This window comes from Panthera leo, chromosome D1, assembly GCF_018350215.1.
Source record: "Panthera leo isolate Ple1 chromosome D1, P.leo_Ple1_pat1.1, whole genome shotgun sequence".
In the NCBI taxonomy this organism is placed as follows: domain Eukaryota; kingdom Metazoa; phylum Chordata; class Mammalia; order Carnivora; family Felidae; genus Panthera; species Panthera leo.
Window position 1 is genome coordinate 86,796,459 of NC_056688.1, and position 18,134 is coordinate 86,814,592.

At 36.4% G+C, this 18,134-nt stretch overlaps 1 protein-coding gene across 1 annotated transcript in view; it reads right to left on the reverse strand.

The window, feature by feature from the left end:
- CCDC73 (coiled-coil domain containing 73) overlaps positions 1 to 18,134 on the reverse strand; it is a 141,883-nt gene that overhangs the window by 93,530 nt on the left and 30,219 nt on the right. The window contains exon 3 of the mRNA XM_042904669.1: positions 2,843 to 2,914. Coding sequence (XP_042760603.1) covers positions 2,843 to 2,914 — 72 coding nt within the window. The remainder of the gene's footprint in view (positions 1 to 2,842; positions 2,915 to 18,134) is intronic.

The following is an 18,134-nucleotide window of genomic DNA, read 5'->3' on the forward strand; positions in this document are numbered from 1 at the left end:
CTCAACATCACTAATTATTAAGGAAATGCAAAGCAAAACCATAATAATATACTACCTCATACCCATCAGGATGGCTATTACCAAAACACAGGAAACAAGTGCTGGCAAGAATGGGAGGAATTAGAACCGTTGGGCATAATTGTGAGAATTTAAAATGGTACAGCTGCTGTGGAAAACATTATGGATGGTCCTGAAAAAACTAGAAATATTATTGCCATATGATCCAACAATTCTACTTCATAGCATATAGCCAAAAGAAATTAAAGTAGGGACTCAAACAAATATTTCTGTATCCATGTTCATAACAGCATTATTCACAAAAGCTAAAACGTGAAAACAAACCAAGTGTTCATCTATGGAAGAATGGATAGGCAAAATGTGGCATATACATACAATGGAATATTATTTCCGCCTTAAAAAGGAAGAAAATTCTGGGGCATCTGGGTGGCTCAGCTGGCTAAGCATCTGATTCTTTGGTTCGGCTCAGGTCATGATCTCACAGTTCTTGGGTTTGAGTGCCATACTGTCAGTGCTGAGCTTGCTTGGGATTCATTCTCATTCTCATTCTCTCTCTCTCTCTCTCTCTCTCTCTCACTCTCTCTTCCCCTCCTGTGTGCTTGTGCTCCCTCTGTCTCCCAAAATAAATAAATTAAAAAAAAAAAAAAAGGAAGAAAATTCTGACATATACTACAACATGGATGAACCTTGAGGACATTAATGCTAAGTGAAATAAGCTAGTCACAAAAAGATAAATACTGTATGATTTCACTTATTTAAGAAACTTAGAATAGTCAAAATCATACAGAGTATAATGGTATTTGCCAGGAACTGGGGAGAAGTGAAGGATGGGGAGTTTAATGAATGAGTATAGAGTTTCAGTTTTACAAAGTAAAAAGAGTCATCTGTAGATGAATGGTGATGATGGCAGGACATTAAAAATATATTTAATACCACTAAACTGTATAATGGTTAAGATGGCAAATTTTATGTGTATTTTACCACAATAAAAAATATTGGGAGAAAAAGATCTTCCTGAAGCCACTTGGGCCTACACCCCAATAACCTGTTATATATCCCAATTCTGACTTACCCCTTTTGAGACATACTAAGACTGTCAAGGTAATGTTCTCACTGCAATGAGTTCTAATAAAAACAGTTTTATTTTATTAGGAATACAACAAGGAACTTCTTTTTTTATTATTTTTGAGAGAGAGAGAGAGCGCGCAAGTGGGGTTGGAAGAGAGAGAGAGAAGGTAAGAGAAGTTCCCAGGCAGCCCCCCCAGCCCTCCCCTCACCACCCCCCCCATGCTCACAGCAGGGGCTCAAACCAACTAACTGTGAGACCATGATGATCGGCTGAAATCGAGTTGGATGCTGAACTGACTGAACCACTCAGGCATTTCTAATTTATACTGCCAACAAGAATATATATATGAAAGTTCCTATTTTCTACAACTTTGTAAAGTAAGGTAGGAATTTGGCTTTATTTTTCTTCAGAAAAAAGCAGTTCTAATACCATTTCTTGAATTATCTATTTTCCCCTCACTAATTTGCAATGCCACCTCAGTCACTAATTTATCCTATGATCTGGATCTATTCTGAGATTCTATTATGTTCCAAGGAATACCTATCCAAGTACACAATTAAAGTAGCCAAGTAATATCTATCCACGTAGACAATTAAAGTAGCACCAAGCTCCTTTAATTATTATTATAGTTTATAATAATATATTTAAGAATCTAGCGTAGCTACTTCATCCTGTTCTCTTTTAAAAACTTCCCAGACACTCCTATATGTTTATTCCCACATAAACCTTAGAATCAACTTAACTACCACAAATACACTCTTGCATGTTTAAATTGGATTGTATTAAACCTACTAACTTAAGGACTTGGATAACTTTATATTGTTGACTCTCTCTACCCAAAAGCAAGATATGACTTTACATTTTGAAATCAGCATGGAGTTTGTTTGTATTTGATGTTTATCTGTTTTTTTCTCTCCACAGACCGGTTTCAGGCCTGTGCCTCATAATATCCAACTCTAGTTTTACTCCCAAATTCTACACACCTGTGGGTCTGTCTGGTTTCAAATTCCCACCATTTCCAATTTGAGCTATCCTCTGTCACTTGAATTCTGATTCTGATATGCTACCTCCAAATTCCTGTTTCAATATTGCCAAACAGTGAAAAGAGGGGGCCATCAAAATTAAGATTTCAATTTTTAGCTATTAAGATTACTTTGGTGGAAACATATGAGAAGCACTATCAAAACTGCTTCTATATACATCGGCTAAAAGAGAATTAGATTTGATACTGTTTTTTAATATTTAGTTATAGCATGTAACGACAGCCTGTGAAAATAAAGTACTATTCTGAGGTTTTCTTAAAAAACATTTTGACTCCTCTATAATACATGTGTTTCTCGGGTATTAAATAGATCATAGTAGATTTTAGCAATATCATCAGAAAGCCTGAAAATAACTTTCATTCGCAGTGTTCTGGAGGCTCAAATATTATTAAAACAATTTTAATGAGAATTCTCTTGAGACTTTTTTTTTTTAATTTTGAGAAGGAGGGAGAGAGAGAGAATCCCAAGCTGGCAGCACAGAGCCCAACATGGGGCTCAATCCCACAAACTGTGAGATCATGACCTGAGCCAAGATCAAGAGTCGAATGCTTAACTGACTGAGCCACCCAGGCACCCCTGAGACTTTGTTTAAAATGATGCACAATCCCCCAAATATGTTTAGGAAATTTAAAAATTAATTTTGCTATTAAGGTAAATACATTTTTAAAGATGTTAAAAACACTAATCTGAAATAAAAATTAAAAATACTTACCTTTTGCCATTTAAGTTCTTGTGTCTCCACAATAATTTTACCAATCTGCTCTTCATACTGAGTTTCTGTTTCCTAAATCAAAAAGAAAAATGCTAGGAAAATTAGGACTTTAAAACTTTTCATTTCAGCTCTTTCTAGAGAGATAAAAAAAAAAAGAGCATCATCCCACACTTAAAATATCCTCCCACGTCTGGACAAACTGCAAATTAAATAGACAAGCCTAACAGAGAACTGAGGCTCCAGATCATTCAATTAATCCAAGCTCTGGATAACTCTCTCCCGCAGGAAGAACAGAAGTAAAGCATTTACTTACCTGGGATGTAAACCACTGAGTAGTGATAAGAAAATTCAGCTACAAGCTCTTCATGAATTGCTAAAGGCAAAATGTGTACTAGTTTAAGAATGTGAATTCCCAGGGACCCCATAAATAAGGAGGTGTTATATCTTTTATCAGGTTTTTGTTCCAGGAAGCCCACCAGGTGCTTACAAGGAAGGATGGGAAGAATCCAACAACCTGAGAAGCTCTGCCCTGTGGTACTAGCTGGGGAAGAGAAGAGCAGTCACAACCCATCTTCCCTATTTCCCCTACAGAGCAAGAATCTTAATCTGCAAGGGAAAGACAATAACTATATCTAAGAACACTAGTGGAAACCCTCTGCAGCTGGTAAAGGGGAGTAAGAGCCACCATTGAAAACTCCACCTAGACAGCCCTGTCTTCCTCATCTCCCATAAGGAAAAAAAGCCTAATTTACAGAAGGAGGGACAATAAAAACTACAGTAGGAGAGGACCTGTGGAAAACCATTGTAGATGGAAATAGGCTAGGAAAATAAGAAAACAGCTCTATCATTGGGGTAGGAGCAGGAATACGTGGGAGGTCCAGCATTAAAAACAAAGGAGGGATCAGAACCCCTGTGAAGACCTCACCCTGAGACGCAGAACCTAAGAACTGAAGCTTAATAAAATCAGAGAATTCCCCTACTCCCCCACCTGCAGCCACCATCTGAAGAACAAGCATCAAATAAAAAGAACAGGGAGATCAGTTGGGAGGGCTGCAAAGACAGATTCTCTCTGGGAAGCAGCACAAAAGGAAGACCCAAAGCCAAGCAGGAAGTAGTTATTTAGAAAAATTCTCTGATTTTGTTTAAAATCACGTAGTAATACTCATGAATTAGCCTACCCCATAAACACAAGGTATCACAAGAGAAAAAGTGCCTGTAGTGTTGAAGATACGCCCCAACACAGAGAGAAAAACACTTCTGTAAAAACTGGGAGTTTTTTACTTTTGGTTTCGGGTATTTAAGGAAATCTCCACCAAACAAAGCACTAGATGATCATTAAGTTAGGAGCACAATGGCCTCAATGGCCACACATGACAGAAACAGCAGACTTTACAAAATTATTTCAGAAAAGTCACTAAAGCAACAATAAGCAGCAACCGTAGGGAGGGGAAAATACCTGATTTTCAGAGCTGCCACATATTCAAAATGTCTATGTCCAGTTCTCAACAAAAAATGCAAGGGATGCAAAGAAACAGGAAAGTGTGATCCCTATAAAAGCAAATAAAAAGTTAAAAAGAACGGTCTCTGAGCAAGACAAAGACTTTACGTCAACAATTTAAATACGCTCTAAGAGCTAAAAGAAACCGCGTACAAAGATACTGCAACATTAAAAAGTTAATAAGGAAATGCTACAAACAAGCTTATGCTCATAAATTTGACAACTTACAGAAATGGATCAATTCTTCAAGCCTCAATATAGACAATCTATATAGCCCTATAACCACTAGTTAAAAAGCTCCCCAAAAATAAATGTCCAGGCCCACATGGTTTCATTACTAGAGAATTCCACCAAATACATAAAGAATTAACACCACTTTTACACAGTCTTCCAGAAAAATAAGAGGAAGAAACACACCTCAACTCATTTTATAATGCCTGTTTACTATGACACCAAAACTAGACAAAGACAGTACAAAAACAGAAAACTAAAACCAATACTTCTCACAAGTTTTGATGAAAAAATCTCAGTAACATATTAGCAAACAGAATCCAACAATGTATAAAATGTTATACACCACGACCAAGTAGAATTTGTTCCAAATATACAAGGCTGATTCAATGTCAATAGTAAGTTCATGTTTTTCACCATATCAATATCCTACAGAAGAAAAATCACATGACCACATCAATTGTCACAGAAAAGGCAACTGATGAAACCCAACACTCATTCATAATAAAAACTCTCAGGAACAGAGAGAATTATCTCAATTTGATAAAGAGTATTCATAAAAACATTACACTGAACATCATATTCAATGATAAAAGACTGGATGGATGGATAGACAAGGAAAGGGAAAGAGGAAAGAGAGGCAAAGAGAGAAGGAGAGAAAAAAAAAGAAAGAAGGGAGGAAACAATCAGAAGTAAAATTGTCTCTATTTATAAATAACATAATTGTATACAAAGAAAACCAAGGAATCCATAAAATATCTCCCAGAACTGATAACTGAATTCAACAAGGTCTCAGGATACAAGAGCAACACCTAAAGTATCAATCACGTTTCTATACACTAACAATAAAAATACAGAAAACAAAATTTAAAACACAACACAACTTATAATCACTCCAGAGAAAATGAAATACATAGGTGTGTACTTAAAGAAGATGTTAAGGATCTGTATGCTGATAGATACAACAACATGGATGAATGAGAAGCCTTACCTAAAAGAGTACATACTGTATGATTCCATTTATATGAAATGTTAGGGGGAAAAAAAACTAATTGACTGTGGGAAAAATCAAAAGAATGTTGCCTCTTGGGGAGGAAGTAAAGGTAGAACTGGCCTAAGTAGGGGCATGAAGGAATTTTCTGAATGGATAGAAACATTTTATATCTTCATAAGGGTTTACATTATCAGATGTATGCATCTCACCAAACATACAGTTAAGATTTGTGTCTTTAATTGTATGTAAATTTAAAGGGGGAAAAAGCTGTAAACAAATATTGAACTCCACTTAATGATACGCAGTCTGAAGTACTTGGAAGAACACCAATGTCTGCAATTTACTCTGAAATCACAAAAAATTAAGTTGAAAGAGGGATACATTGATGGATAGATAGGTGACAAAGCAAGTAAAGTAATATGTTAATGGTGTTTGAGTGTTCACTGTCAAATTCTTTCAGTTTTGCTGTATGCTGGACAATTTCCACAATGAAATGTTTCAGGGAAATCAAAGAGAATGTTAACATATAAAATACATGTTTTTGTTATGAAATATTTTCCTTATGACTCTCTTTTTTTTTTTTTTTTTTATTTTACACAAACACACTTACTCATGCTATGGTATTCAAAGATAGGCTTTCACAAAAGTTGTCTCATTTATTTAAAATGCTTTCAGCAGATGGGGCGCCTGGGTGGCGCAGTCGGTTAAGCGTCCGACTTCAGCCAGGTCACGATCTCGCGGTCTGTGAGTTCGAGCCCCGCGTCAGGCTCTGGGCTGATGGCTCGGAGCCTGGAGCCTGTTTCCGATTCTGTGTCTCCCTCTCTCTCTGCCCCTCCCCCGTTCATGCTCTGTCTCTCTCTGTCCCAAAACTAAAATAAAAAACGTTGAAAAAAAAATTTTTTAAAAAATAAAATAAAATGCTTTCAGCAGCAAGGAGCAACAACAAACCCCAACTCACAATGGCTTACCTCATATGACAATGACTTTAAATGCAGAGTGCTTCTAAAACTGACTTTCAGTGGTTCAACAATATCATTTAGGACTACGATTCTGCTCATCTTTTCATCTTGCCATTATCTAAGTGATTTTCCTTAGGCTTTACATTCCGTGGCTGCTTTAACTGAAAGCATTATGGACAGAAAGGACATTAACCCGCAGTAGAAAAAGTGTGACCTCTTAATAAAAGAGTAACAGGCGGGGCACCTGGGTGGCTCAGTCGGTTGAGCGTCTGACTTCAGCTTGGGTCATGATCTCACAGTTTGTGGGTTCGAGCCCTGCGTCGGGCTCTGTGCTGTCAGCTCGGAGCCTGAATCCTACTTTGGATTCTGTGTCTCCTCTCTCTGCCCCTCCCCCACTTGTGCTGTGTCTCTGTCTCTCAAAAATAAATAAATGTAAAAAAGAAAAATTAAAAAAAAAAAGAATAACGGGGGCGCCTGGGTGGTTCAGTTGGTTAAACATCCAACTTCGTCTCAGGGCATGATCTCCTGGTTTATGAGTTCAAACCCTGCATCTGGCTCTGTGCTAACAGCTCAGAGCCTGGAGCCTGCTTTGAATTCTGTGTCTCCCTCTCTCTCTTTGCTCCTACACCACTAGTGCTCTGTCTCTCAAAAATAAACATTAAAAAAAATAAAAAAATAAACTTTTCCCAGAAACTTTCAACACATCTTCTAATATCTCATTGGCCATAACCTGGTCACATGCCCACTCCTAAACCAGTCATTGGCAAGGGGAATACACTGGACCTTTATGTGTAGTTAAGATCAGTCAGGATCTACCTGACTCACATTGGTGAAAGGTGGACCCTAAGACACAATCAGAGTTCTTCCAACATGGAATAAGGAAGGGAATATATACCAATAGGGTATGCAGTGCAATAAACAAAGTGATGAGAAAATAGAAGCTCCTGCAAAATACGTTATCTATGGTCAGAACATACTGAAAAATAAAATAAGTATATACACATTTGTTTGGAGATGGGGTTCCTATTACATGTGTATCTTCCCAAAGCAGCTGGATTGAAAATGTGCAAGATACTGCTTTCTTCATGTGGGCCTGGTTATACACTTCTCTCTTAGTGGCTAAATGGGTTCTGTCATCTTACTGTGATTTAGATATTGTTCTAAGCACTTTTTATATATTGATTAACTTAATCTTAGTTATAATTTTCTGAAGTAAGTACTCTTATTATCACCATTTTATAGAAGAGGAAGCTGGGTTAGCAAGAGAATAAGTAATTTGCCTAAATTCACATAGCAGGTAAACATCAGAGTCAGTATTTGAACCTATATGATTTGTCTCCAGAGTCTCTTAAACATACCACTTTATTACCTTTAAGAGACTGTGGGTACTGTTGGACAGCAGAATTTAATCTTCACGTCACACAGAAGTTAGCAAGACACTCAAGATCATATTACGTATTTTATTTTTAAGTTTATTTATTTATTTATTTTTTTTTTTTTAATTTTTTTTTCAACGTTTTTAATTTATTTTTGGGACAGAGAGAGACAGAGCATGAACGGGGGAGGGGCAGAGAGAGAGGGAGACACAGAATCGGAAACAGGCTCCAGGCTCCGAGCCATCAGCCCAGAGCCTGACGCGGGGCTCGAACTCACGGACCGCGAGATCGTGACCTGGCTGAAGTCGGACGCTTAACCGACTGCGCCACCCAGGCGCCCCAAGTTTATTTATTTTGAGAGAGAGAACACACAAGCAGGAAGGGCAGAGGGGAGAGGGAGGGAGGGAGGAAGAGAGGGAGAGAGAGAGAGGGAGAGAGAGAGAGGGAGAGAGAGAGAGAGAGAGAGAGAGAGAGAGAGAGAGAGAATCCCAAGCAGGCTCCACACCAGCAGTGCAGAGCCCAACACAGGGCTCAAACTCACAAACTGTGAGATCATGACCTGAGCTGAAACAAGAGTCAGGTGGCTTAACTGAGCCACCCAGGTACCCCCATATTACGTATTTTATTTGGTAAAACATTATTAATTTGGTAGAACATTTCAAAATAACAACCAGAGATATTTGTTGAATGGAAAAGCAAAAAATTTAAGAATTCCTACAAATATTCTCATATTAAATATTTTCTATTTCTTTGTAATAGAAATCTTTGTAATAGGCTAAGTTGAATAATATGAAAACAGTAGCTTAAATTCTGATTAGGAAAGAAATTTTGTAAAATATGAACTTTTAAGCTATTCCCTGCCTATTAGTGATATTTATCTCGAATACTTTTTAGCTAATCAAAGAGAGATTAGTATTTTATTAAACAACATGAGAAACTGAACAGGGCAATTTCGTAGGAGGTGGATTATGAGTCTGAAAACGAGAATAAAAGTACCCAGTTACAGTTTGGGCTGCTTGGACATGTGCCTGCTGTATGTACTATGTCCCTAAATCTGTTCAGGGTCAAGAATTGAAGAGGCCTGACCAATACAGAGCACATCTTGTAAAACTACAGCCTGAAGCAAGCACTTTAAAAAAACATGACACTTTCTAAAGGTTATAAAGAGTAAATAAACCATCAAATTACTCCTCTTTTATTGTTTTTATAAAAACACTTAAATCCTTGTAGTCCTAAGGCAGATAATAAAAAATAAACACTTTTAAGGTTCTATATTCTTGGATACTTTATTGAAGTTACAGATAGGATTTTCTTACCAAATTTAATACATTTTTCTCATTGACAGTAAGAATTTTTATTAATAACTTTTGAGAGCTGCTTAAAGAATAAAAGATACAAATGAAAAGTTCCAATAAAAAGATACTTTTTAATTATAAAGCATGAAGTTAAGTTAGAATCCTAATAGAGTAAAAGTGTATTATAATGTTACCTTTCAGTATTGTAGATAACACCCATTTTATCAGTTTTCCATGTGGTGTAGAGATATATATTCTACAAATCATTATAATTACAAACAGGTATGATTCTATTCACAACATAACTAATTTTATGGGGCACTAAAATGCTACTTAATGTTATTTACCACACACTATGCCATTAATTATACCCAGTTTTCCTTTACAATTTCCTTAGCAAATCATTGCTATTTTAGAAAACCCAAATTTCCACTGCCTTTTATTTATTGCTAATTTAAACTTCTAAACTTTCCTTCTATTCAGATATCTAATATATTTAATGTGTGCTTTCTCTCAACTCCCATACTTTCTTCAAAATTCTATTACATACATAATATATACTATGTGAGACTATAGTAATTAATTTGCATGGTATGTCATGATGATTAAATTTTAAATTCTCTTAGGGCAAGACTGAGTACAGGTTTTTCAAAGGTTATCAAATGAATGCATATTTTAAAAGTGAAAGTTCTAGATAGAGATCTATTTATCCTCATTGTATAGATGATTTGGCCTAGAAATATATTTTGTTCTGGGGCGCTTGAGTGGCTCAGTTGGGTAAGCATCTGGCTCTTGATTTTGGCTCAGGTCAGATCTCATGGTTCATGAGTTGGAGCCCCACACTGGGCTCCACACTGATAAGGCAGAGCCTGTTTGGGATTCTCTCTCCCCCTCTCTCTCTGCCCCTCCCCTACTCTCTCTTTCTCTCTCCTTTCTCTCTCAAAATAAATACATTTAAAAAAAGAAATAATTTTGTTTAAAAACTTTCAACTCACTTCCTATTTTTAGAATCTAATAGATTTCATATTAAAATCTAGATTTCTAGTTTCTCTTCAATAATTAGAAGAAATGATAGTACAGAGCCCATTTTTCTATATGGCAACACATTTTGGGAGCTGAACGACAAATATAGGTTAAACTGAAGACAGAGCCTCTCTACTTCAACACAATTCCTGCCCTATTGGTATCACATATCAACTATCTAAAGGAAGCTGAATTTGTGACCCCTCTGCTATAGATTCATCTCTATAATCTGGTAAAAGAATCACAAGAATTGTTGTCTAACTTCTAAAAAACATACATTATGGATTCAATATAAATTTATCTGTTGACTCAGATTATTTATTTAAAGATCATTATTTTATGGGCACCTGGGTGGCTAAGTAAGTTAAGTGTCTGACTCTTGGTTTTGGCTCAGGTCATAATCTCATGGTTTGTGGGATCAAGCCCCGCATAAAGCCTGCTTGGGATTTTCTCCCTCTCTCTCTCTCTGCTCCCCACCCCCAAAATAAATAAACTTAAAAAAAAAGATCATTAGTTTAAAACATTCGAACTTTTAAAAAATATCATCACCAATTTAGATCCATATGTAAAAAAAAATGAGTAACTTTGTTAATTACAGCATAGTTAGGTACTTAAATACAGTTTAGTGGAGTAAGAAAGTCTCTTTCTTCGACTTTATTTTATTATCTATTGTATTTTGCTTCTTTAAAGAAACTTTACTGTGGCACCTGGGAGGCTTAGTCAGTTAAGCGTCCCACTCTTGATTTTGGCTTAGGTCATGAACTCAGAGTTTTGTGAGTTCGAACCCTGCATCTCTGCTTGGGATTCTCCCTCTCTTTCTGCCCCCCACCCATGGCACTCTTTCTCTTTCTCAAAATAAATAAATAAACTTAAAAAAATAAAGAAACTTTACTATCTAACCCTTTATGGTATGGCCTAATTTTATGTTCACTGCATTATTCACTCCAGTTAATTTATTATATATATTAAAGAAAGAGCTTTAGACAAGGAGTAGAGAGGTCAGAGTACTAGTCTCTTAAAAGCTCTGGGTTTTAGGTTGGACTAGAAGCTATCTCAAGTCACTTCCACCTCTAAAATTCTATAATTTCATGATCCTGAAAAAAAGACTAATCATTAAGAATACACCTCTAAGATCATAGAGAGAAGAAAGTACAGAAAGATGACCCTGACAGTCACCATTTATCAGATCACTAGAGGTTGAGAAATTGAGGCAGATTCACCAGCAGTCTTATGGGGACTGACTGACTTAGTGTTCAGGACCCACCAAGAAGGAGTGATTCTGGAAAATACCCTATGATTTTACTTGGAAGCCCAAGGAACTACACTCTTAGAACAGAAGATAGAAATAAACTATCCCTCACAAGGAAACAACTTCCAATAAGCTCAGTCTCTGATGGGTAAAATGATCTGGCCCATCCTAATGTCCAAAAGCAAAAATGAAACTCTGTAGATGAAGATGACATCATCCAAAGCCTCAAATTTTCTTTGCAATATTTCATGTACAAATGAAGTCATTCAATCAAAATTTACCCTACATCCCAGGAGGTAAAATAAATGACCAAGAGAAAAAAAAAGACATAATAGAAATGGATCTGTAAGAGGTCCAGATATTGGAGTACACACAGACTTTAAAATATATAAAACTAATATGCTAAATAAATTATACGACAAAATTAATTTCAGCACAGGAATGAAAATTATAAAAGAAAAACCAAATAGAAATTTCAGAATTGAAAAATACAAGTGCAGTTAAGAAGTCAATAAACAGACTTTATCAGTAGATTAAATAAACTGAAGAGATTAGTAAATTGACAGAAGAAAATAACCAGACTGAGGGTACCTGGGTGGCTCAGTCAGTTAAGCGTCCAACTTCAGCTCAGGTCGTGATCTTGCGGTTCATGAGTTTGAGCCCTGCATCAGGCTCTGTGCTGACAGCTCAGAGCCTGGAGCCTGCTTCGGATTCTGTGTGTGTGTGTCTCTCTCTCTGCCCCTCCCACGCTCATACTGTGTCTCTCTCAAAAATAAAAACATTTAAAAAAAAAAAAAAAAAAGACTGCAACATGGACAGAAAAGGAAAAAGAAAAATACAGACAAAACACTCAATAATGACATAAGAGATTTGAACAAGATTGACAAAGTTGCCCAAATTCATATTCATAGAACACTGCATGAAAGAAAAAAAGAGTATGTGTTGTTTTCAAGTTCATTTATGCTGGCATACTTACCAAAATTGATTATATGCTTGGCTAGAAAGCAAAACTCCACAAATATTAAGTGACTGAGATTATATAAAGAACATATTATCTGGTATAACAAAATTATGCTTGAATCAATTGTTTAAAGTTAACAAAAAAGAAAATATTTGTAAAAGAAGTAGTATATTTCTAAATAAATCATGAGTCAAAGAAGAAATTACAATGGAAATAAGAAAATAATTTGAACTGAGTGATAATGAACATAAAATATATAAAAATATGTGGGATTTAACTAAAGCCATATGCCAAGAGAGAAGGTTTTAGCCTTAAGTGCTTTATGTTAAAGAAAAAATGTTTAAATTAATTAACTAAATATCCATCTCCAAAAGTTCAAAACAGAATAGCAAATTAGAGACACCTAATGTCTAGAGACACCAAATTAGAGCCACTAAGCCTGAGTGGCTTAGTAGGTTGAGCGCCCAACTCTTCAGTTCAGGTCGTAATCCCAGGGTCATGGGATCAAGTCCCACATTGGGCTCCATGCTGAATGTGAAGCCTGCTTAAGATTCATTCATTTATTCATTCATTCATTCATTCCCTCTCTCTCCCTCCCACCCCTCTCCCCCACTTGCTCTCGCTCTCTAAAAAAAAAAAAGAAAGAAATTAGATAAGGAAAGAGCAAATATTAATAAAAGACAAATATGCAATAGAGAAAATCAGCAATGCCAAAATTTAATTCCTTCAAAAGACTAACACAACTGATAAACCCTTAGAAAGACTGACCCCAAATTCCTACTCATTCATAATCTCTGCATGAGTTACTCCTTCCATGACGCTTTTCTCATTACCCACTTAGTAAAGTTAGCTATGTCCTTATCCATACTCTCCATATAATATATTGTGCACTCCTTGCTTATAAGGTTTTATAATCTCTAAAACCTGGCACAGTAAATTCATAGTAAATGTTAAATGAATGACCAAATACAGTCTTACATGCTTAATATCTCTTTAAAATAAAAAAAGAACCCTTAATTTGTACTACAGTGTTTCTTGACTTTCAGTGTTTCAAAGTCTGAATTTTTTTTACAAAATTTTTATTTTGAAATAATTTTAGATTTACAGAAGACTTATAAAGAAAGTAGAGTTTATATATACCCTTTACCCTGCTTCCATAACATTAAAATCTTACATGAGTAAAGGTAAGAAAATAACATTGTTACAACACCATTAATTAGACTACAGAGTTTATTCAGATTTCACTAGAGTTTATTCATTTTTCCACCAATTGTTCCAGGACAATATGGGACACCACGTTGCATTTAATCATCATGTCTCCTTAAGCTTTTCTTGTCTATGATAATTTCTCAGTTCCTTTTTTTTTTTTTTTTTAAAGACTTTGACACTTTGACAAGTATTATTGAGATACCTTGTAGAATGTCCCACACATGGGGTTTGTCTGATATTTTTCTCATTATTAGAATACATTTGGGGGAAGAATAGTATAGAGGTAAAGTTTCCTTCTCATCATATCATGAATATTTGATATTCACACAAATTGTTGACACCACATGAATTATTTCTAAAGACATTAACTTTAATCACTTAGTTAAGGTGGTATCTGTCATGTTTCTGCACAGTAACTTATTTTCCCTTTGTATCATCTAGTCATTAGAACTTAGTGCAAGCAAAACAGGGAAAATTAAACTACACTTCCTTGAAGGACAATTATCAAACAATTTGTGAACAAGTATAAAACCACCACACTAGGGGTTAGATCAGGAAGATGGTGAGGTTGGAGGATCCTGAGCTCATTTCATCCCAACCCACACAATGATAACAACTACATCTGACCAACTAACTCTGAAAACAACCTGAAGACTGGCAGAAGAGACCTTCCACAGCTAATCACAGAAAGAAGCCACATTAAAAAGTAGAAGAGGTGGAGACAAAGATGGGAACAAACCCTCAGCAAGACTAACCACAAATGGAAGGGACACTACAGGCATGGAGAAGCAAGAGGATCAGACCTCATACCAGGCACCCCAAGCACTGGGGACCTGCACTGGGAAGATGAGTCCCCATAACACCTGGCTTTGAAAACAAGGCAGGTGCTTAACTACAGAAGCTTTTAAAATCAGTGGGGCTTAACTCTGGGTACTTTAAAATCAGCAGGCTTACCTCCAAGAAAGCCAGAGGGCAATAGGAAACGGAGTGTCTACCCTTAAAGAGCCAGTGTAATGAATAACTTGCCCAAAACACAGCACAGAAGTAGCATAAAAAGCACATGGCGTATAAGTGAAGAAGATTTATTTACTAATCTCAGGATGTACACTGAGGGACAGAGATCTTCAGGAGCTTCTCCAAGAACAAAAATGCTCATGGGCACTATTTCCCTTTCCCTCCCTCAGTCTAGACAGCCAGTCACTTTTGAAAACCAGCACTATCACTCTCCACCTATCTTGCTAGAATGCCCCCCCCCCCTTCCTCTGAGGACTCACCCAATCCAACTCACCCTACTCAAGAGACATCCTTCCAAAGCAGCTCCTGACCTGCCACACCCTGAAAGCAGCCCTGGCAGGGACTTGCACCACTCCAAAGTGACTCCTGCCCTGGAGAGATGGGAAGACAACTACACACACCTTTGTATCTGTAGTTATAGCAGCTAAGCCTTTTAGCTGGCTGTGCAGGGAGAAAGTCCTGCCATTCTGAGTGCCCACAGCTGTGGCAGAGAGACTAATTGCCAACAACTAGCCTGACCGCTGCTCCTGCCACCCCTACAAGCCTGGGACAGCCTCAGACATGTCCCTCAATAGTGTAGGGACCAGGAGCACCTGGCTGGTTCACTCGGTACAGCATCTGACTCTTGATCTCAACGTCTTGAGTTTGAGCTCCACAATGGGAATAGAAATTACTTAAAAAACAAAAAAAAACAAAAAATGAAAAACAGTGCAGGAACCGAACCTACCCAGTGTACTCACAGTGAGCAAAACAGGTCACTACAGCCAACTGGACTAAAGACAAATGCAACTCAGCCACAACAGTAGGGCAAATGTAGCCCACATAGGAAACACCCTAGGAATGACTGTTCTGGTGAACAGTGGGCATTGTGCTAGAGGGTACCACAGGACCTTTTCTACACAAGGCCACTAAATTCAAGACCTGGAGATGTATCTGAACCCCCTAATACACAGAAACAAATACAGAGAGTTAGACAAAATGAGGAAACAGAAGAGTATGTCCCAAATGAAAGAATAGGATAAATGACAGCAAAAGAGCTAAATGAAATTGAGATAAGCAATATCCCTGATAAAGAATTCAAAGTAATAGTCTTAAAGATATTATTAGACTTGAGAAAAGAGTGGATAAACTCACTGAGAACTTTAATAAAGAGAAAATATAAAAAGAATCAGAGAGGAAGAATTCAGTAGCTGAAATTAAAAAAAAAATACACTACAGGGAATCAACAACCGATCAGAGGATGCAAAATAAACAATCAGCAATCTGAAGACAAGGTAATAAGAAGCAACCAGGCTGAAGAGCAAAAAGAAAAAATAAAAAAATGAGAATAGATTAAGAGAACTCACAACGTTATCAAGTGTAAGAACATCTGCATTATAGGGATCCCAGAAAGAGAAGAGAGAGAATGAGGAGAAGAAATAATAGCTGAAAACTTTCTGAACTGGGAAAGGAAACAGACATCCACATCCAGGAATTACAGACAGATTCTAACAAGATTAACCCAAAGAGGTCCATACAGAGATATGTTAATAATTAAAATGGCAAAAGATAATGATAAAGAATTTTAAAAGCAGCAAGAGAAAAGAAAATAGATATATAAAAGAGAAACCCCACAAGGCTATCAAATGATTTTTTAGCAGAAACTTAGCAGGCCAGAAGGAATTGGCATGATATATTCAAAATGCTGAAAGGAAAAAACCTCCAAGCAAGATTTCTCTACCCATCAAGATTGTCATTCAGAATAGAAGGAGAAACCAGCCTTCTAAGAAATGTTTAAGAAATACTTAAGAGTGGGGAAAGAAAGGTCATAGCTTAGAAGAAAATTACAAAAGAAAAAATTTTCAAACATATGATAAGGTAGTAGAATTAATCACGTATAAAACTAGTATGAAGGTTAAAACACAAAAGTAGTAAAATCAATTATATCTACAAAAATCAAAGGGATACAAAGAATAAAAAGACGTAAAATATGACATACATAAAATGTGGAGGAGGTAGTAGAATTTAGTACTTTTAGAGTGTGTTCAAACTTAAGTGACCATCAACTTACTGTAAACTGCTATACACATAAGATGTTATATATGAACTTAATGGCAACCACAAGTCAAAAAATCTATAATTATAATAGATACACACACACACACACAAAGAAAGTAATCCAAGTAAAACACTAAAGAAAGCCATCAAATGACATGGGAAGAGAGCAAGAGAAAAAGAAAGGAACAAAGAACTATAAAAAACAACCAGAAAACAATGACCAAAATAGCAATATATAGACAAGTATCAGTAATTACGTTAAATGTAACTGGACTAAATGACCCAGTCAAAAGATGTAGAGGTGACCGAACAGATTAAAAAACAAGACCCATTTATATGCTGCCTAAAAGAGACTCACTTCAGACCTAAAGATACATACAGACCAACAGTGAAGGGCTGAAAAAGCATAGTACATGCAAATGGAGGGGGAAAAAGGGTCAGTGTAGCAATACCTGTATCAGAAAAAATAAACCTTTTTTTAATGTTTATTTTTGGGACACAGAAAGACAGAGTGGGGGAGGGGCAGACAGCGAAGGAGACACAGAATCTGAAGTAGGCTCCAGGCTCTGAGCTGTCAGCAGAGCCTGATGTGGGACTTGAACCCACAAAGCGTGAGATCATGACCTGGGCCAAAGTCGGATGTTCAACCAACTGAGCCACCCAGGCGCCCCTCAGACAAAATAGACTTTAAAACAAAGACTGTAGCAGGGGAGTCACACATTATGCCACAAGTCTCAATAATTTAAAAAAGACTGAAATCATATCAAGCATCCTTTCCAAGCATAATATTATGAAACTAGAAATCAATTATAAGAAAATATCTGGGGGCACCTGGGTGGCTCAATCGGTTGAGTGCCTGACTCTTGATTCCTACAACAAAAGAGGCAAGAATATACAATGGAGAAAAGACAGTCTCTCCAGCAAATAGTGCTGGGAAAACTGGACAACTATACACAAAAGAATGAAACTGGACCACTTTCTAACACCATACACAAAAATAAACCCAAAATGGATTGAAGACCTAAATGTGAGATATGAAACCAGAAAATTCTTAGAAGAAAACATAGGCAATAATCTCTTTGATATAAGTCTTAGCAACATCTTTCTAGATATGTCTCCTCAGATAAGGGAAAAAAGCAAACTAAACTATTGAGACTACACTACAATAATACGCTTCTGCATAGTAAAGGAAAATCAACAATATTAAAAGGCAACCTACTGAATGAGAAATGATATCTGCAAATAATATATCTAATAAGTGGTTAATATTCAAAAGATATAAATAATTATATTGTATAGTGACAGATAGTAGCTACACATGTAGTGAGCAAAGCATAAAGTAAACTTGTCAAATCACTGTTAGACACCTGAAACTAGTGTAACATTAATTACATATATAATCCATATATTTATAGATTTATTTTAAAAGAATGTATATAACCCAAA